This window comes from Chiloscyllium plagiosum, unplaced genomic scaffold, assembly GCF_037043375.1.
Source record: "Chiloscyllium plagiosum isolate Xiang-an unplaced genomic scaffold, Cpla_swu_hap1 HiC_scaffold_29, whole genome shotgun sequence".
NCBI classification, from domain to species: domain Eukaryota; kingdom Metazoa; phylum Chordata; class Chondrichthyes; order Orectolobiformes; family Hemiscylliidae; genus Chiloscyllium; species Chiloscyllium plagiosum.
In genome coordinates, this window is record NW_028270167.1 from 10,818,843 (window position 1) to 10,840,594 (window position 21,752).

Sequence of the window (21,752 nt, forward strand, 5' to 3'; positions counted from 1 at the left end):
GTGGTTAGCACTATTGCCTCACAGTGCCAGAGACCCGGGTTCAATTCCACCTCAGGCAACTGTCTGTGTGGAGTTTGCACATTCTCCCCGTGTCTGCGTGGGTTTCCTCTGGGTGCTCTGGTTTCCTCCCACAGTCCAAGAATGTGCAGATTAGGTGAATTGGCCATGCTAAATTGCGCGTACTGTTAGGTGTAGGGGAATGGGTCTGGGTGGGTTGCTCTTTGGAGGGTCAGTGTGGACTTGTTGGGCTGAAGAGCCTGTTTCCACACTGTCAGTAATCTAATCTAAACATTGCATCTCCTTTGTCAAGAGAATAGTTGCTGGAAAGCAAAGCTTTTTGTCTAAAGCACTTTGCTGAAATATTAGCTAAGAAACTATTAAGAGAAGATTCAGTGGTGTTCCAGCTACCTATTACATTACCATTTCTAGAACTGGTTTTCGTCTTACGGAGATTCGGGATGACTGTGTGATGGGTACCACAATTCTAGTTTGTTGATCGATACGAGCGCCAACAACTGGACCAATTTCACCCGTGAGCTCGTCTATGCTTCTGGCACCAAGAGTGATTGGTATCAGACCTAGAAAACAGAAGAAACATGATCAGTTCTGAAATGAGGGGACAATGAGGAAATGCATTCTACATTTAGTTTTCAATTGAATGATTTTGGTGAAAATACAAAGCCACAATGTAGAAGGCCATGTTGAGGCTGAAAAGAGTTAGAAGGAAGCACGACATTAGTCTGTAGTGTCATAGAAGAACATCTCATCTGAACCCACCTCATCCCTGTTACCCTGCATATCCCATGGCTAATCCACCTAGCCTGTACACAATGGGCAATTTACCATGGTCAATCCACCTAACCTGCACATTTTTGTACTATGGGAGGAAACCTACGCAGACATGGGGAAAATCTGTAAACTCAGCACAGACCGTGACCCGAGGGTGGAATCGAACCTGGTCCCACATGCTGTGAAGCAGCAGTCTAACCACTGAGCCGCTATGCCACATGATAAAAGCTATGGGAGAGCAAGCTCTGGTTTTAAACATTTGTGCATTGTTGGAAAGGGGCATATTATAGAAAAACATAAGGAGACCTTTCATTTTGAGAATTAACATTGGAAATGGTGATATGTTGGTGTAAACTCAATGGGCTGAATGGCCTCTTTCCACACTGTGGATACGCTATGATTCTATATCAATTCAGCAAAGAGGAAGAATGTGCAGGATGAAATATTTGAAATTTAAGAGGAAGAAGACAATTCAGAAAAATGCTTGACAAATTCAAGTAATTGGTAATGGTGGAGAATCCTGTTGCACTGATAAATTGGAAAAATATTAAACCTTACAACTTGGAGGCTAAAGGTCTGAGTGAAAAATGCCCATCAGGTGGCAGACGTTTATTAGATTAGATTCCCTACGGTGTGGAAACAGGCCCTTTGGCCCAACCAGTCCACACCGACCCTCTGAAGAGTAACCCACCCAGACCCATTTCCCTTTGAATGATGCACCTAACACTATGGGCAGTTTAGCATGGCCAATTCACCTGACCTGCACGTTTTTGGATTGCGGGAGGAAACCGGAGCACCTGGAGGAAACCCACGCAGACACAGGGAGAACGTGCAAACTCCACACAGACAGCTACCCGAGGCTGGAATCGAACCTGGGATCCTGCTGCTGTGAGGCTGCAGTGCTAACCACTGAGCCATCGTGCCGTTTATTTCGCGCAAGATCGTAAAAGGGGGCCGTGATGAACTTCTAATTATGGTTTTGATAGTCAAATCAAAGCAAAAACAAATCTTGAATCACCAGTTTAAAATTTAATGCCAATCTAATGAAATGGAATCTGAAGAGAGAATACTGGCGATACACAACATGTTTAATTGTCGTTTTCAGAAAGAAAAAATGAGGTAAAGAGTCACGTTGCCTCATAATGACAGTTCTTGCTGGAAATAGGATCCTGAATGTCTTCTTTTCAGATGTTTTTAGATTGTAGACATTTTTTTTCAGAATACTTCAATAAAAGTCTGATTTCAGGTGTATGACGCCTCAAGGAAGAGGCTGGCAGAATTTCAAGATTGAGAATTGAAGCATCAAGACAAGTTGAATAGATATGAGTATTATAGAGAGATGCTGTTAGAATTAATGGGATTGTACTTATATGTTCTGAAATGATTAAACTTGTGTTATATGTCAATAGTTGTGTTTATTATATTTTATCTTAATTTATTCTATGCAAGTAATAAACTTCTGTTTTATAACTTAAACAGCAGCATTGTGTGCTTGTGTTTTAGTGAAAACGATCTCGCTAAAACTAAAGAAAAACAAAATATGATCCATCAAGCCCAATTTTGGTCAGGGATTGGACTTGTCCAGTAAAGACATCAGCTAGGATCACAATAATTCACAAAAATGCAGGCTTTTAAAGGCAGGATTCAAGGCAACAAAGGAACCATATAAACATTACCTCTTCCATCTGGATCCTCCATAGTTCCAGCAAGAGGGATGAGTTGACCAGTTGCCCTGTCGATTTCCACCCCTAAAATAGGCACTTCCAGGTCAGAACCTCCAGGATCAGGTGTCTGCATCCCAATGACAGCCGGGATCGGCAGGCCAGTGCTAGCAAATGAGATCATCCCTATAGGCAAAACAAAATCAACTTAAAGAAATACGTTTTGAAGTTCTGAAAAGGAAACAAAACATAAACAGATGCTGCCAGACCTGCTCAGTTTGTCCAGCCCTTTGTGTATTTACTTCACATGAACTCTGTTCTTTCTCAACTAATGTTGTTCTCTATATACTGTTTTGTTAGCTTCCCTGTGTCCTATCTCCTGAAAAGAATGAAAAGACAGGAATAAAAGTATGGAAATGGGAAAACAATGTTCAGTAAGATTGGGATTTTTGTTGCTAACACTTGCCTTTATTTCATTGGCCGGGGAATACATGGACCTGGGTAATTTTAAATGGATGAACCAGAGATGGCATTCCTGCATGAGCCAGGAGCTTTGGGTTTGAGTCCCACTCTGGGGTTTGATGGCTGAGGATTAAAGTGTATTCATAACGTGGCCAAACAGTTTGAGTGTCAACTTGTGCAATCTTCCCGCACACAGCAATAGCAGGTGGTAGGAGTAGGAGACATTCCTAATCAGCCACTAATGGAAAGAAATTGGAGCCTCTGCCATCACCATCCATAGCTCCAGGCAACAAAGTGTTTATAAAAGTGTGCGTTACAACAGCACAAGGACTGCTCGAGTGAAGTGTAGGACACTGCCACAAATGGATGGTCAAAGTAATTCAATGGAGACTAGGACAACGTTCAACAGATTGTCAGCCATCATTTACTTGCAAAGAGGTAATCAGCTGCTTCTCATACACGTACATGTTCTCACACACACACACACACACACACACATGGAAGACTCCAATTGAAATTTTCAGGATGGATGAAAAGACCTAACCGTCCAGAGAAATATTTGGAAATACCATTTACAGGAAGTTTTTTTCAGAGGCCAGGAGAAGCAGCGTTGGTGTTGGATCCTTCCTTCTCCTGCTCACTCCTACCACCCCACTCTCCCAAGCTGCCAGTTCATTCATTGGGGGATTCCAATGGATTCCCATCCTCCCAAGTGACAATGGGTCTCTTCTTCAACAGCAACAATTGCCCAGCAAATGAGTCGTGACTCTGAAAATGATTATTTTTATTTGTTCTTGGGAAATGGACATCACTGACAAGGCCAGCATTTAATGCCAATACCTAAATAACCTTATGATGGTGGTGCACAAGGTGGGTACAGAGAAATTCATGATACAGCTTTAGGATGTTAACCAAATTTACATGACTCCTGATGCCAGGGAAGAGGACTGAAGACTCAATTGACTTCACACTCATTTTGAGTAGAAATAAGATTCGAAACTGAAAATGTGTTGCTGGAAAAGCGCAGCAGGTCCGGCAGCATCCAAGGAACAGGAGAATCGACGTTTCGGGAATAAGCCCTTCTTCAGAAATAAGATTCCTAAATGTTTCAGCAGACCATCAGTGGCTGTCTGAAAATCTCCTACAAAACCTTTTTCCAAATTCAGTTTTATGCATACGTAAGCTTACCCACACTTCCACCATTGTCTGCTAAATCCTTGGCTTCTTTCCTCTGTCTCTGCAGGTTGTACCCAGTGTGAATGATGTGTGCCCAGCTTCTGGCCCGTGCCTTCACCAAGTCATCTACTGCGCCCATTAGCAAGCTCAGCTGCTTCTGAGGACAGGAAGGTGTCTCTGACGTCGTCATTGCCAGTTCTTCCTTCAACGCTTCCAGCACTTGGATCTCACAGGATAGAGTGATAGCATCTAGCAGTGCCTGGTAACCGCCAGCACATGGCAACACCCGATTCCCTTGTATGTAAGCACCTGAAATCCGAGTACACTTTCCACTGAGAGGCTCCAAGAAACTGTCCCCAACTATCAGGGGAGTGTTTGAAGATTCTGCAACTCCTCCGAGAGGCACCACCAGACCTGAATGAAAATTACTCTATTAAAGACACGTAACTTATTTTCCAAAATAGTTTATATTTATGTAACACATTTAATGTAATAAAACATTGTAAGGCACTTCACAGCAGCATTGTAAAATATATCTATCACACCGAGCCATCCAAAGTAGATATTAGCTCAGTTAACAAGGAAGGAGAATCTGTTAAGGAGAATCTTAAAGGAGGTCAGTGAGATGGAGAGGTGTAGAGATGAAATGCCAGAGCTTTGGGCCTTGACAGCTGAAGGCAGCACTATCACTGTTAGAGGAATTGAAATCAGTGAAGCTCAAGAAGCCAGAGAATTAGATGAGTGATAAAATCTCAGAAGGCTATGACACTGGAGGAAATCATAGTGATAAGGAAGGGTGAAGGCCATGTAGGTTTTAGATATTTTCTAACCAGCCTGCTCAGAGATGGAATGATATTTCTGGAGAAGTGGGATGTGAACTTGGGTCTCCTGACTTAGAGGTAGGGACACTACCACTGTGCAAGACCCTTGTGATGGGCTTTCTTGTATATAGGATTGAAAAAACTATAAGCTAATAGCTAGAGTGCCTCATTAGTGATGTCAGGTGGTACTGGTTCACATGGGATTGGGAGTTTAAGGAGGAGGGTCTCATGAACCTCTCCCCTGCTGGGCAGTGCCATTGTGTAATAGTTAAAGTCTATTTTGGTGTCTAGAAACTTCCAGAACCTGCTCACAATATTTCTACTGAATTAAAAAGCGTGAACAAGAACTTTAAAATCAAAATGCTGCTTCACCAGGAGCCTGGAGATAGAAAGGACTGCAGATGCTGGAAGTTAGAGTCGATAAAATGTGGAGCTGGAAAAGTCAATGTTTTGGGTCAGGACTCTTCATCAGGAGCCAGTAAGCACAGGGCTTGATGGGAGAATCGGACTCAATGATAGCGAAGACACAGGCAGCTGAGTTTTGAATGACTGCTAGTTTATGGAATAGACAATAGACAATAGGTGCAGGAGTAGGCCATTCTGTCCTTCGAGCCTGCACCACCATTCAAATGATCATGGCTGATCATCCTTAATCAGTATCTTGTTCCTGCCTTATCTCCATAACCCTTGATTCCACTATCCTTGAGAGCTCTATCCAACTCTTTCTTAAATGAATCCAGAGACTGGGCCTCCACTGCCCTCTGGGGCAGAGCATTCCATACAGCCACCACTCTCTGGGTGAAGAAGTTTCTCCTTATCTCTGTCCTAAATGGTCTACCCCATATTTTTAAGCTGTGTCCTCTGGTTCGGAACTCACCCATCAGTGGAAACATGTTTCCTGCCTCCAGAGTGTCCAATCCTTTAATATCTTATATGTTTCAATCAGATCCCCTCTCAGTCTTCTAAACTCAAGGGTATACAAGCCCAGTCGCTCCAGTCTTTCAGCATAAGGTGGTCCCACCATTCCAGGAATTGACCTCGTGAACCTACGCTGCACTCCCTCAATAGCCAGAATGTCTTTCCTCAAATTTGGAGACCAGAACTGCACACAGTACTACAGGTGTGGTCTCACCAGGGCCCTGTACAGCTGCAGAAGGACCTCTTTGCTTCTATACTCAATCCCTCTTGTTATGAAGGCCAGCATGCTATTAGCCTTCTTCACTACCTGCTGTACCTGCATGCTTACCTTCATTGACTGGTATACAAGAACATCCAGATCTCTCTGTACTGTCCCTTTACCTAAATTGATTCCATTTAGGTAGTAATCTGCCTTCCTGTTCTTGCCACCAAAGTGGATAACCATACATTTATCCACATTAAACTGCATCTGCCATGCATCTGACCATTCACCTAACTTGTCCAGGTCACCCTGTAATCTCCTAACATCCTCATCACATTTCACCCTGCCACCCAGCTTTGTATCATCAGCAAATTTGCTAATGTTATTACTAATACCATCTTCTATATCATTAACATATATTGGAAAAAGCTGCGGTCCCAGCACTGATCCCTGCGGTACCCCACTGGTCACTGCCTGCCATTCCGAAATGGAGCCGTTTATCACTACTCTTTGTTTCATATCAGCCAACCAACTTTCAATCCAAGTTAGTACTTTGCCCCCAATACCATGCACCCTAATTTTGCTCACTAACCTCCTATGTGGGACTTTATCAAAAGCTTTCTGAAAGTCCAGGTAAACTACTTCCACTGGATCTCCCTCATCCATCTTCAGAGTTACATCCTCAAAAAATGCCAGAAGATTAGTCAAGCATGATTTCCCCTTCATAAATCCATGCTGACTCTGACCTATTCTGTTAATACTATCCAGATGTGTCGTAATTTCATCCGTTATAATAGACTCCAGCATCTTTCCCACCACTGAGGTCAGACTAACTGGTCTATAATTTCCTGTTTTCTCTCTCCCACCTTTCTTAAAAAGTGTTACAACATTAGCCACCCTCCAATCCGCAGGAACTGATCCCGAATCTATCTAACTCTGGAAAATAATCTCCAACACATCCACGATTTCCCGAGCCACCTCCTTCAGTACCCTGGGATGTAGACCATCAGGCCCCGGGGACTTATCAACCTTCAGACCTAACAGTCTCTCCAACACCAATTCCTGGCAAATATAAATTCTCTTTATTTCAGGTCCTTCAGCCATTGTTACCTCAGGGAGATTGCTTGTGTCTTCCCCAGTGATCACAGATCTGAAGTACCAATTCAATTCTTCTGCCATTTCTTTGTTCCCCATAATATATTCCCCTGTTTCTGTCTTCAATTTTAGTCTTAACCATTTTTTTGCCTTTCACATACCTAAAAAAAACTTTTACTATCCTCCTTTATATTATTGGCCAGTTTACCTTTGTACCTCATTTTTCCTCTGCGTATTTCCTTCTGAGTAATCCTCTGTTGTTCTTGAAAAGCTTCCCAGTCCTCCATTTTCCCACTTATCTTTGCTATGTTATGCTTTTTCTCTTTTAACTTTATATGTTTCTTAACTTCCCTCGTCAGCCATGGCCGCCCATGCCTCCTCCTGGGATCTTTCTTCCTTTTTGGAATGAACTGATCCTGCAACTTCTGCATTATACACAGAAATATCCGCCATTGTTCCTCCACTGTCATCCCTGCCAAGGTATTGCACCATTGAACTTTGGCCAGCTCCTCCCTCATAGCTCCATAGTTTCCTTTATTCAACAGAAATATTGTCACTTCCGATTGTACCCTCTCCCTCTCAAATTGCAGATTGAAGCTTATTGTATTATGGTCACTACTTCCAATGGCTCCTTCATTTCGAGGTCCCTGACCAATTCTGGTTCATTGCACAATACCAGATCCAGAATTGCCTTCTCCCTGGTCGGCTCCAGCACCAGCTGTTCTAAGAATCCATCTCTGAGGCACTCCACAAAGTCTCTTTCTTGAGGTCCAATACCATCCTGATTCTCCCAGTCTACCTGCATGTTGAAATCCCCCATAACAACTGTAGTAACATCTTTGCGACAGGCCAATTTCAGCTCCTGATTTAACTTACATCCGACATCCAGACTACTGTTTGGGGGCCTGTAGATAATTCCCAAGAGGGTCTTTTTACCCTTAGTATTTCTCAGCTCTATCCACACTGACTCTACATCCCCTGATTCTAGGTCCCCCCATGCAAGGGACTGAATATCATCCCTTACCAACATGGCCACCCCACCCCCTCTGCCCGTCAGTCTGTAGAATGTCGGAAAGGAGATAGGAGTGTATTGGAATAGTCAATCTTGAGTTAGTGAAAGTATGAGTGAGGCTTTTAGCAGTAGATAAACTGAGACATTTTATGGGTTCCATTAACCCTTGAAAAGTGCAATGTTTCTGACATGATAATGCATCTGGATACTGTTGCCTACGTTAACCCAGAATAAAAAAAATGCCAATTTTGAACACTTGAAAGGCATAGGGAAATAAATAAATACATTTTGAAAATATTGAAAATTTTGAATTTTGGTGTATAATCTTCCCCAACTCAATTATCTGTCCCTTTTGTTAAGATAGGATTCTGAACGTGTGCCAACTGGTACTTTATTTCATTGTCCTACTATCATAGTTGTTCTGTGACTCTACTTGACAATGGAAGGTAGTATACATTACTTATGCAATGTAAAGCCTTTACATTGCATAAGTATCAGTTTGGCTCAAGAATAACTCTCATTTTTGGGCCAGAAGGTCACTATTTTAAACAATATTGCAAGACTTGAGTACATGGCCCAACATGACACCTCAATACAACAATGAGGGAGTGCTGCACTGTCAAAGGTATTGTCTTCTGGATGAAGCATTATTTTCTTGACACCATGATGCTCTTGAGGAAGAACAGGAAGTTCATTCCTTGCCAAACTATCCAAAAGTTATCTGTGAACCACTATTACCAAGCACAGATAAATTACTTGCTTATCACATTGCTGTTTGTGAAATCTTGTCCACAGGTTGTTTGCCCCATTTCTTATATTACTTACAGTGTGGAAACAGGCCCTTTGGCCCAACAAGTCCACACCGACCCATCGAAGCACAACCCACCCTGACCCATTCTCCTACATTTACCCCTTCACCTAACACTACGGGAAATTTAGCATGGCCAATTCACCTAACCCATACCTTTTTGGACTGTGGGAGGAAACCGGAGCACCCGGAGGAAACCCACACAGACACGGGGAGAATGTGCAAACTCCACATAGTCAGTCGCCTGAGGTGGAGATTGAACCCAGGTCTCTGGCGCTGTGAGGCAGCAGTGCTAACCACTGTGCCACCGTGCCACCCATATTACTTAGTGTGAAAACAGGCCCTTCGGCCCAACAAGTCCACACTGACCTGCCGAAGCACAACCCACCCAGACCCATTTCCTGCTGTAAAAACAGTGACTAATTTCCGGAGTAAATAATTGATGATGAAGCACTTGCAGACTTTGAGCAGCTGTGAATAGTGCTACATAAATGCAGTTTTCATTTCTTTCAGATGCAAGTATTTTAAAAAACATCACAGAGGATATATTTTGAAAGCTGTACACAGCACAGAGGCAGTGGAGGTGACAAGGGAGGTGGCAATGGGTTAAAGCTTGGTGGCTTGTGTTGTGAAACAGATCTTGTATTTGTGAATAATGTTACAAAATGGAAGAATGTCGATGAGGAAGAGGATAGGGCTAGAGATAGACCCTTGGGATTCTCCAGGAACACCAGTGTAGAGGTGGGAAGAGAAATGATTTCTATAGATGATATGTCTTGGATTGCAACAACTGAGGGCTGTGACACTGAGCTGGAAGATGAAAGAAAGCCATTAGAGGAAGATCGACCTTGAACATTGTCAAAATATTACAAAGGTGTAGAGGAAGATGAAAAAAGATAATGCATCATGGTCAAAAATCATTAATAATTTTATTCGTGATATATTGTGAAATATTTTGATAAGTTGAGTGCGTGGGCAAAGATTTGTCAAACGTTTATGAAATATCGGGAAATGTGAAATTGTCCCTTTCAGCAGGAAGGCTAAAAAAGAAATGAAGTCACATGACACCAAGTTATAGTCCAACAGGTTTATTTGAAATCATATGCTTTTGGAGCGTTGCTCCTTGGTCAGGTGACTTCACCAGTTGGACTAAAACCTGGTGTCATGTGACCTCTGAATCTGTCCACCCTAGTCCAACTTTGGCACCTCCACATCATAAAAATGAAATGACAGCAGATCTCTGAGATGTAGTGGGATCTGGGTTTCCTAGTGCATGAACCACATAAGGCTGGCATGCAAGAACAGCAAGTAATGAGGAAAACTGACAGCATTTATCATAGGGAGAATTGGATAAAACAGTAGGGAGGCAATGTTTCAGTTATACAGAGCATTGGTGAGATCACTTCTGTAGTGCAGAGTAAAATATTGGTCACCTTATTTAAGGAACAATGTAAATGCGCTGAGGTCAGTTCAGAGAAATTTGCTGGACTAATGTGTGGAATGAATGCTTTGACTTATGGGAAAAGATTGGACAGACCAGGATTGTATCTGCTGCCGTTTAGAAGAGTAAGAGACAACTTGATTGAAACATACAACATACCGAGTTCACCAGCAAGCAGGAAGGTGGTTTGAAGTGCGTTTACTTCAATGCCAGGAGCATCCAGAATAAGGTGGGTGAACTTGCAGCATGGGTTGGTATCTGGGACTTCGATGTTGTGGCCATTTCGGAGACATGGATAGATTGTTGCAGGTTTGGGGATTTAGATGTTACAATAAGAACAGAAGATAGTAAAAGAGAGGGAGGTGTGGGATTGTTAGTCAAGGACAGTATTACGGTGGCAGAAAGAACACTTGAGGACTCGTCTACTGAGGTAGTATGGGCTGAGGTTAGAAACAAGTAGGGACAGGTCACCCCATTGGGAGTTTTCTATAGGTCTCCAAATAGTTCCAGAGATGTTGAGGAAAGGTTAGCAAAGATTATTCTGAACAGGAGCGAGAGTAACAGGGTATGTCACTTCACCCTATTTGCCAATGACTTCTCATGCCCCCTCCTTGCTCCAGGGTATGTTAGTTATGGGGTCTTTAACATTCCAAATATTGACTGTAAATACTATAGTTTGAATACTTCAGATGGGTCAGTTTTTATCTGTTGTGTGCAGAAGGGTTTTCTGACACAGTATATAGACAGGCCATTAAGAAGCAAGGCCACATTGGATTTGGTGCTGGGTAATGAAACCATATTGGTGTTAGATTTGGAGGTAGCTGAGCACTTTGGTGATAGTGACCACAATTTGGTTATGTTTACTTTAGTGATGGAAAACGATAGGTATATACTGCAGGGCAAGAGTTATAGTTGGGAAAAGGCACTTTTGATGTGATATGGGAAGATTTAGGATGCATTGGATGGGGAATGAAACTGCAGGGGATGGGCACAATAGAAACGTGGACCTTGTTCAAGGAACACCTACTGCATGTCCTTGATAAGTATGTACCTGTCAGGCAGGGAGGAAGTGGTCGAGCGAGGGAACCGTGGTTTACGAAAGAAGTTGAATCTCTTGTCAAGAGGAAGAAGAAGGCTTATGTAAGGATGAGATGTGAAGGCTTAGTTAGGGCGCTTGAGAGTTACAAGTTAGCCAGGAAAGACCTAAAGAGAGAGCTAAGAAGAGCCAGGAGGGGACATGAGAAGTCATTGGCAGATAAGGTGAAGGAAAACCTTAAAGCTTTCTACAGGTATATCAGGGATAAAAGAATGACTAGAGTAAGATTAGGGCCAGTCAGTGATAGTAGTGGGAAGTTGTTTGTGAAGTCCAAGGAGATAGGAGAAGCGCTAAATTAAAATTTTTCATCAGTATTCACTCTGGAAAAAGACAAACTTGAGGTGAATACTGAGATACAGGCTATTAGACTGGATGGGATTGAGGTTCACATGGAGGAGGAGTTAGCAATTGGAAAGTGTGAAAATATATAAGTCCCCTGGGCCAGATGAGATTTAACCTAGTATTCTCTGGGAAGCCAGGGAGGAGATTGCTGAGCCTTTGGCTTTGATCTTTATGTCATCATTATCTACTGGAATAGTGCCAGAAGACTGGAGGATAGCAAATGTTGTCCCTTTGTTCAAGAAGGGGAGTAGGAACAACCTTGATAATTATAGACCAGTGAGCCTTACTTCGTTTGTGAGTAAAGTATTGGAAAAGGTTATAAAAGATAGAATTTCTAATCATCTAGAAAAAAATAAGTTGATTTTGGATAGTCAACATGGTTTTGTGAAGGGTAGGTTGTGCCTCATAAATCTTATTGAGTTCTTTGAGAAGGTGACCAAATAGGTGGATGAGGGTAAAGCGTTTGATGTGGTGTATATGGATTTCAGTAAGGCATTTGATAAGGTTCCCCGCAATAAGCTATTGCATTAAATGCGGAGGCATGGGATTGAGGGTAATTTAGTGGTTTGGATCAGAAATTGGCTAGCTGAAAGAAGACAGAGGGTGGTAGTTGATGGGAAGTGTTCATCCTGGAATTCAGTTACTAGTGGTGTACCACAAGGATCTGTTTTGGGCCACTGTTGTTTGTCATTTTTATAAACGACCTGGATGAGGGTGTAGAAGGATGGGTTAGTAAATTTGCAAATGACACTAAGTTCGGTGGAGTTGTGGATAGTGTGGAAGGATGCTGCAGAGGGACATAGATAAACTGCAGAGCTGGGCTGAGAGGTGAAAAATGGAGTTTAATCTAGAAAATGTGACATGGTTCACTTTGGAAGGAGCAACAGGAATCAAGAGTACTGGGCTAATGATAGATTCTTGTTGGTGTGGATGAACAGAGTGAGCTTGGTGTCCATGTACATAGATCCCTGAAAGTTCCAATCAGGTTGATAGAGTTGTTACGAAGATGTACAGTGTGTTAGCATTTATTGGTAGACGGATTGAGTTTTGGAGCCACAAGGTCATGTTGCAGCTGTACAAAACTGTTGCGGCCAAACTTGGAATATTGCATACAGTTATAATACGGACGTGAAAGTTTTGGAAAGGGCTCAGAAGAGATTTACTAGGATGTTGCCTCGTATGGAGGGAAGGTCTTATGAGGAAAGGTTGAAGGACTTGAGGCTGTTTTTGTTAGAGAGAAGAAGGTTGAGAGGAGATTTAATTGAGACATATAAAATAATCAGAGAGTTAGATAGGATGGATTGTGAGAGCCTTTTTCCTCGGATGGTGATGGCTAGCAGGAGCGGACATAGCTTTAAATTGAGGGGTGATAGATATAGGAGAGATGTCAGAGATAGTTTATTTACTCAGAGAGTAGTAGGGATGTGGAACACCCCTCCTGTAACAGTAGTAGACTGGCCATCTTTAAGGGCATTTAAATGGTCATTGGATGAAAATGGAATAGTGTAGGATAAGTGAGCTTCAGACTGATTTCATGGGTCGGCACAACATCGAGGGCTGAAGGGCCTGTACTGCGCTGCAATGTCCTATGTTCTCTACTTGAGTGGTCTTGACAGCAACAATATGGAGAGGATATTTCCTCTTATGGGAGAATCTAGAACTTGGTGTCACCCATTTAAGACAGAGCTTGAGTCTTGGATAATTTAAAAGAGGATTCTTGATAAGTAAGGGAGCAAAATGTTAAATAGGCAGAAACGCAGATGCGAATATACAATCAGATCAGCCATCGCCTTATTGAATGGTGAAGAGTTTGTGAGGTGTTGAAGATCTACCCCTGCCTCTTTGTAAATATGTACATTTAGCTTAGAAAGAGCCATTGCTGCGCTTCTGATATTTTCTAGCCAACAGCAACAGCAGACGATGATGTAACAGTGACATCACTAGCCTAGTAATGCAAAGGCTGGCTTTAATGTTTGGGTTAAAAAAGATCAAATGCCAGCTGGTGAGATTTCAATTCAATGAATAAACCTGGAATTCAAAGCTAGGTGTAGTCATGATGACCATGACAACTGTCATTAATTGTTGAAAAATAAACCATGTGAGTTTTAAAATATTTTACATAGCCAGAAGTACAAGGGGGAAAAAAAATCTTGTTTCATTTAATTACCTCTCCAGTATATTCTGAAACTTATTCAATATGCTTTTGCCCTCCTTATCCAAACCCAACCTCACTTCCCCTGACAAACCTTGCTACATTTTAGGATGTTCTCTATTTTGGAATGACATTGCAGCATCATTCACAGATCACTTGCCCTTCACTGTTACCTGTGTTGGAATCCAGACCAACTCCAATGATGGATACCACCTGGCCAGTCTTCTCGTCGATGATAGGTGCTCCAATTTCAATCGGTGCCAACATGTTTGTGGCTGGGCTAATGTACGTTCCCCCCAATGGATAGGCCAGCCCTGTCCTCAGATGAATGGTCACAGCCAAGATGGGCACCTCAATGCCTGTCGCTGCGTCTCCAATTGGTCCTCCCAGCCTCAGCTTGCACTGCTGATGCAGGCTCCTTAGCTGAATCTTCACTGGGAGGCCAGTGTTTGGATTCAGTGGGTGAGGCACATATGGAATCAAATGTTCCACACGTTGACAGACCACTCCTAGGATTTGAAAGTAAGGAATAAAATGAGATTACTTCATATGCATAAATCCAAAACTTCATAAATATGTCAGTTATAGTACAGCACCAACTACTCAGACAGCAAAATTAAATGACATCTGTATATTTTTAGCTTTCTGCCTTCAAAACTGAATGAGGCACTCAAAGAAACCTTTTGCTATACATTTTTATTTCTGGAATGTGGGCACCACTGGCTAGGCCAGCATTATTGCCTTGACAGCAACTACATTGTTATAACCCGAGAGCCTCATATCGGTCAGACCAGATAAGGACAGCAGTTTCCTTACCTTAAGACCATGAGTGAACCAGGTGGGTTTACGTCATAATGTTGTTCTGGTAAAAACTTACACTTACTTCCAGATTTCCTATGAATTCAAATTCCACCATCTACCGTGGGAGCAGTGGGGTGGGGAGGTGGGTGGTTGAGCCCAGATCCCTGGAATATTAACTAGGTCAACAGCCCAGCGACAATACCATTAAGCCATCACCTCCTGATTGGCTTCAAGCATTCCATATTAACAAGCTTCTGCTTTCCTGATTATTGAGCTAAGGAGTTGGAAAGTCATGTTGAAGTTCTACAGGACATTGGTGAGGCCCTTTCTGGAGTATCGTGTCCAGTTCTGGTCGACCTGACATAGGAAGGAGATAATTAAGTTGGAGAGGGATCAGAGAAGATTTGCCAGGTAGGATATTGCCAGGAATGGAGGGTTTGAGTATTAAGGAGAGGCTGGGGTGTAGGAGGTTGAGGGATGACCTTATAGGGTTAGGGTTAGGGTTAGGGTTTATAACATCATGAGGGACATAGATAAGGTGAATGGTAAGATTCTTTCTCCAAGGGTGGGAGAGTTCAAAGCGAGGGGCCATATTTTTAAGGTAAGAGGAGAAAGATTTAAAAAGGACATGAAGGGCAACTTTTTTTACACAGCCCATGATTTATGTGTAGAATGAATCATAGAATCCCCACAGTATGTAAACTGCCCATTTGGTCCATCAAGCCCACATTAACCTTCTAAAGGTCTTCCCACTCAGGCTAACCCTATCCCTGCATTCCCCATGGCTAACCCACCTCGCCTGAACACAATAGGGCAATTTAGCATGGCCAGTCTATCTAACCTGCACACCTTTGGACTATGAGGGGAAACCAGAGCACCCAGAGGAATCCACACAGACACGAGGAAAATGTGCAAACTCCTCACAGATAGTCATCTGAGGCTAGAATCAAACCTGAATCCCTGGGGCTAACCACTGAGTCACCGTGCCACCCTAGACTGCCAGGGGAAATGGTATATGTATGACAGTATTTAAATGACGTTTGGATAGGTACATAAATAGGAAAGGTTTGGAGGGATATGGGCCAAATGCAGGCAAGTGGGACTTGGTTTAGTTTGGGAATATGGTTGGTATGGATTGGCTGGATGGAAGGATCTGTATCACTCTATGACTCTATAATGTTCACTGGTTATTTCTTTCAGGTTTTTAAAGCTGCTTTTGCTTTTTGTTTTAAAAGTCATTTACCTGATGCTTTATGTATAATTCTAGCGCAGTAGCATAGTGAATTTGTCATAGGACTCGTAATCCCAAGGACTGGGCTAATGATCCAACAATTATAAGTCAATTGCAGGTGCAGCAAGCAATCACGATGGCAAATGGGCTGCTGGCTTTTAAAGCAGGACGATGTGAGTACAGTAGTAAATAAGTCTTGCTTCAGCTGTGTGGGACCTTAGTAAGATAGGACGTGGAGTATTGTGCATATTTATGGTCCCCTTACCTCAGGAACAATATAGATGCCATAGATGAAATGCAACAAAGCACCTAAAGACTAATTGCTCGGGTGATGGAACTGTCCTGTCAGGAGAGTTTGTGGAATCTGGGCCTGTATTCTCTAGACTGTAGAAGAATGAAAGGTGATCTCATTGAAACTGACAAAATTCTTAAAGGGGTAGACAGGATAGATGGAGAAAGGATGTGTCATCTGCCTGGGAATCTAGACACACTGTCATGCATTAAGAGGCAAGCCATTTAGAACGGAGATAAGGAATTTCTTTGTTCAGAGTCTCGTAAGTCTTTGGAATTCTCTGCCTCAGAGAGCAATAGAAGCTTAGCATCTTCAAGACAGGGATTAACAGGTTTCCAGATACTCATGAATCAAGGGATATATGGATAGTGCAGGAAAATGGTGTTGAGATAGGCAATCAGCCATGATTTAGAATGTTGGAACAGGCTCAAGGAACAGAATGACCAACCCCTGCTCCGATATTCCCACGTTCAAATCCTAGAACAGCAGCTCGGAAATTTAAATTTAACTAATCAAATAAAACTTGTAATAACAATTAACAATGAACACGGTCAGTATGTAATAACTAGGTTGCTATAAACACCTGGAGACACGAAGGACTGCAGATGCTGGAAGCCAGAGTCAAGAGATGTGAAGCTGAAAAAGCACAGGAGGCCAGACAGGATCTGAGGATAGGGGAGTCAACATTTCAGGCCAAAATGTTGACTTTCTTGCTGTAAACATCTATTTGGTTCACTAATGTTCCTTAAATCAGAAAATCTGCTGTCCTTACTCAAGTCTATATGCAGGTCCAGATCCACAGTAATGTGCTTCATTCATATTTGCCTTCTGACCTACCAAGCCACACAGTTTTATTCAAGAAAACATCTCACCACCATGTTCACAATGACAATTAAAGTGGACAAGAATTGACCTTTCCAGTGACACCCATATTAGATAAATGAATAAAAAGGAGGACTTGTTCCTCTGTAATATCCAGGGGAATAGAGCAAGTGAAAAAAAGAGAATAATGCCTTGTGGAGTTGGCTGATGGTGAGGGGTTGGAATGAGAAAGGTCTCACCCAGGTGTATAGAACAATTCTGTGAGGCATGAAATGGTCCTCAAATTCTTTAGTTATTCAGTGCCTTTGAACAAGATAAAGAGGGTGAAGTGGATGAAAAGTTGCTGAAAGCAGGTTAAAACAGCAAGATTCAAAAAGAGAATTAGATAAATACTAAGTTGAAGGGAGAATATTCACAGGACCATAGGAAAAAAGCAGGACATTGGGTGTAATAGGGCAGCTGTGTGAAAAAGGTAGAAATATTTTCCATTGCATCACTCTATAATTCTATGACTGAGTTGAACTAATTACTAGTTTCATCTCCCTGCTCAGCTTGATTGCTCATGAATTATTCCCTTATTTATCAGTATCTAACAAAGTTATTGGGCAAATGTTTCATGTATTGTGTTAAATATAATTGTTCTAATTAGCACACATGATGACTCTGATGCATTGTTTCTACAAGGGTCTTTAACATGTAGGAGAAAGTGAGGTCTGCAGATGCTGGAGATCAGAGCTGGAAATGTGTTGCTGGAAAAGCGCAGCAGGTCAGGCAGCATCCAGGGAACAGGAGAATCGACGTTTCGGGCATAAGCCCTGAAGAAGGGCTTATGCCCGAAACGTCGATTCTCCTGTTCCCTGGATGCTGCCTGACCTGCTGCGCTTTTCCAGCAACACATTTCCAGCTCTTTAACATGTATCTTTTTCTTATATTAACAGTTGGCTCTTTGCTTTGGGGAAGTAACCTGTTGAGTCCGTGAACGGGATAAGCTGAGATCTTGTGGAATCGTAACACACGTTGCCAGCAATAGGCAGCACCTTTCCAGTCTGAGGGTGCAGGAAATGGCCTTCAGGTACAGGCATGATGTATTTGTTGGCCAGAAGCATAACAGCATCCGGATGCGGAGTGACCAGCCCAGTCAGCTGATCCACCTGGAGGAGGTCACAGGCTCGGATTGTTCCATCAGCTCCTGTCATGTGAAATTAAAGTGAGTTTTAAAATGACAACATTCTGACATTTCACAATTGGAGTATCTTTCAATACCTGCTACCTGCAGAGGCATAGAGTTATGTGGCACGAAAACAGATCCTTCGGTCCAACTTGTTCATGCCGATCAGACATCCTAATCTGACTTTGTCCCATTTGTCCGCACTTGGCCCATATCCCTCTAAACCTTTCCTATTCATATACCCATCCAGATGCCTTCTAAATGTTGCAATTATATCAGCCTACACCACCTCCTCTGGCAGCTCATTCCGTATGCGCATTACCCTCTATGTGAAAGTTACCCCTCAGGTCCTTTTTAAATCTTTCCCCTCTCCCCTTAAGCCTGTGCCCTCTAGTTTTGGACCCCCCCCCATCCGAGGAAAAAGACTGTGTCTATTTACCCTATCCATGCCCCTCATGATTTTATAAATCTCCGTAAGGTCACCCCTCAGTCTGTGATGTTCCAGGTAAAATAGCCCCAACCTATTTAGCCTTTCCCGATAACGCAAACTTTCCAGTCCCAGCAACATCCTTGTAAATCTTTTCTGAACCCTTTCAAGTTTAATAACATCTTCACTATAGAAAAGTGACCAGAGTTGTATGCAGTATTCCAAAAATAACCTAACCAATGTCCCAAACAGCCACAACATGACCTCCCAACCCCTATAGGGAGAAAGTGCAAACTGCAGATGCTGGAGGTCAGAGTCAAGAGTGTGATGCTGGAAAATCACAGCCAGTTAGGCAGCATCTGTGAAGCAGGAGAATCGGCGTTTTGAGCATAAGCATGAGGAAGTGTTCCCATACCCAACCTATACACAATGCATTGACTAATAAGGCAAACATACCAAATGTCTTCTTCACCATCTTGTCTACCTATGAGTCCACTTTCCTGGAACTATGCACTTGCACTCCTAGCTCTCTTTGTTCAGCAGCATTCCCCAGATCTTGCCATTAAATGTACACTTCATGCCCTGATTTGCCTTACATTTTTCAAAATTAACCTCCATTTGCCACACCCTTGGCTCATTGGCCCATCTGATCAAGATCCCATTTTACCATGACATAATCTTCTTCACTGTCCAATATGCCACCACCTATTTTGGTGTTATCTGCAAACTTACCTCTTTTCTTCACATCTAAATCATTTATATAAATGATGAAAAGCAGTGGACCCAGCACCAATCCTTCTGGCACACCACTGGTTACAGGTCTCCAGTCTGGGAAACAACCCTCTACCTCTGCCCTCTGTCTCCAAACTTCAAATCAATTTTGTCTCAAATTGGCTAGCTCCCCCTGGATCTCGTGTGATCTAACTTTACTAACCAGTCTACCACGCAGAACCTTGCTGAATGCTTTTCTGGAGTTCATATGGACAACGCCTACTGCTCTGCGTTTATTAACCTTCTTTCTCACCTCTTCAAAAAACTCAATCTGGTTAATAAGACACAGTTTCCCACATAAAAAGTCATGCTGGTGAGGTGGGGTGCGAGGGGAGAATTGGAATGGGGCTCCGTGTTCAGGAATTATGTGTGTTGTAGGTCCATACAATCTACAATAGAATTTAAGGGAGTCATTCTCTTTCACTGGTGCTATGTCCTGCAATTTTCCCCTTGCATATTAACTCATCAATTTGGGATGTCTTTTGATTGCATTCATGAAAGACCCATTCTTCATTAAAGGGTTTCAGGCACAACTAAGGAGTGTGATGAGATACTCTCCATTTGCCTGGATTGATGCAGGAACACTCAAGAATCTCATCAACGGTCTGTCATAAAACAGTCTATGTGATTAGCATCCCATGTACCTCCCCCAGTGCATTGTAGGAAATCAGGGTGCATTGTAGATATTCACCAAGTGCAGGATATTCCTAAATCTGGCATATTTAAATAAACGTTTCAATGCATTCATTGCACATCTCCTCATGTGAGATATTAACAGACAATTAAAGTAACTGATATATTTGACAACTATTGTCAAAATCATTCCTGGCTTTCTTGAAAGATACAAAGAATTAGCAAAATATATATGTTTTTGATTACCATTTTCAAAAAGCCATACCAACAGTTTACCCACCTGATCAATGCCAGTTTTCACACCTCACTATCACAAGTCATCCAGCATTCTACAATACTTTAGCAAGAAATAAATCTAGTATTTTAACTGGGAAATGATAATGAACATAATTTTTCTTTACCAATGAGTTCCTCCTTAGAGAGAGCTTTTGATGTGCTCTTGTTCACTAGCTGGGCACCTGTTCCATCCCCCAGGAGAGCCCAAGCGTTTAATCTCTGACACTCGCTTGTGATGGCGTCTGACATTTGTAATATCAATGCTTCAAACTGCTCAGCAACTCTGCAAGAGGACATTACAATGGAATAATTATGGAAATGAGTTTCATCAGGTTAACTCTGCTGCTTGACACTTTTGAACAGTAGCCATTACGATTTTTGTTATGTGGAAATTCTCAGTTTGTTGCTTTGACATTGCAGTCATTTTTACTTAGCAAATTGTTTATGACTTTTTATAATTTCCATTTTGAAATTTGTGTTGAATCTTGTGCCAAACCTCATTTTCCTGAATAAACTAAATCTCTGAGACCTAGCACTCTGCAAATGGATCCTTGACTTCCTGACCCGCAGATAGCAATCATTAAGGACAGGCAACAACACTTCCTCCATGATAATCCTCAACACCAGTGCCATACAAGGCTGCATACTCAGTCCCTTGCTAAACACCTTATACAAACACAACTGTAACCAAATTCAGCTCTAACTCCATTTACAAATTTGCTGATGAAACCACTGTAGTGAGTCAGATCTCAACAAGGACGAGACAGAGTACAGAAAAGAGATAGAGTGCTTAGCAGCATGATGTAAAGACAACAATCTCTCTCTCAATGTCAGCAAAATGAAGGATTTGGTCATTAACTTCAGGAAGTGGAGTGGAGGACATGCTCCTGTCTGTATCAATGGTGCTGAGGTGGAGATGGTCAAGAGCTTCAAGTTCCTCGGAGTAAATATCTGTCATGGTTCATCCACATGGATGCTATGGTTAAGAAAGCACACCAACTCCTCTACTTCCTCAGAAGACTAAGGAAATTCAGCATGTCCACAATGATTTTACCAATTTTTATAGATGCTCCATAGAAAGCATCCTATCGAGATGCATCACAGCTTGGTATGGTAAATACTGTGCCCAAGACCACATGGAATTACAGAGAGCTGTGAACACAGCCCAGTACATCACACAAACCAGCCTTTCATCCACTGACTCCATCTATACTTTCTGCTGGATACAGAGGGTGAGAAGCAGAGAGAGAGAAGCAGAATGAGAAACAGAGTGTCAGAAAAAGAGGTTGAGAAACAGATTAAAACTTTTATGAATGGTATATGAATGAAGAAAATTACAATGAATACTTGTAGCCT

At 42.3% G+C, this 21,752-nt stretch overlaps 1 protein-coding gene across 1 annotated transcript in view; it reads right to left on the bottom strand.

The window, feature by feature from the left end:
• The window catches only part of LOC122540546 (uncharacterized), a 56,320-nt gene that overhangs the window by 6,465 nt on the left and 28,103 nt on the right, over positions 1–21,752 (bottom strand). The window contains exons 17-21 of the mRNA XM_043676412.2: positions 20,522–20,679; positions 14,149–14,484; positions 4,101–4,502; positions 2,466–2,636; positions 421–578 (exon numbers count right to left, since the gene is read on the bottom strand). Of these exons, the coding sequence (XP_043532347.2) occupies positions 421–578; positions 2,466–2,636; positions 4,101–4,502; positions 14,149–14,484; positions 20,522–20,679 (1,225 nt within the window). The remainder of the gene's footprint in view (positions 1–420; positions 579–2,465; positions 2,637–4,100; positions 4,503–14,148; positions 14,485–20,521; positions 20,680–21,752) is intronic.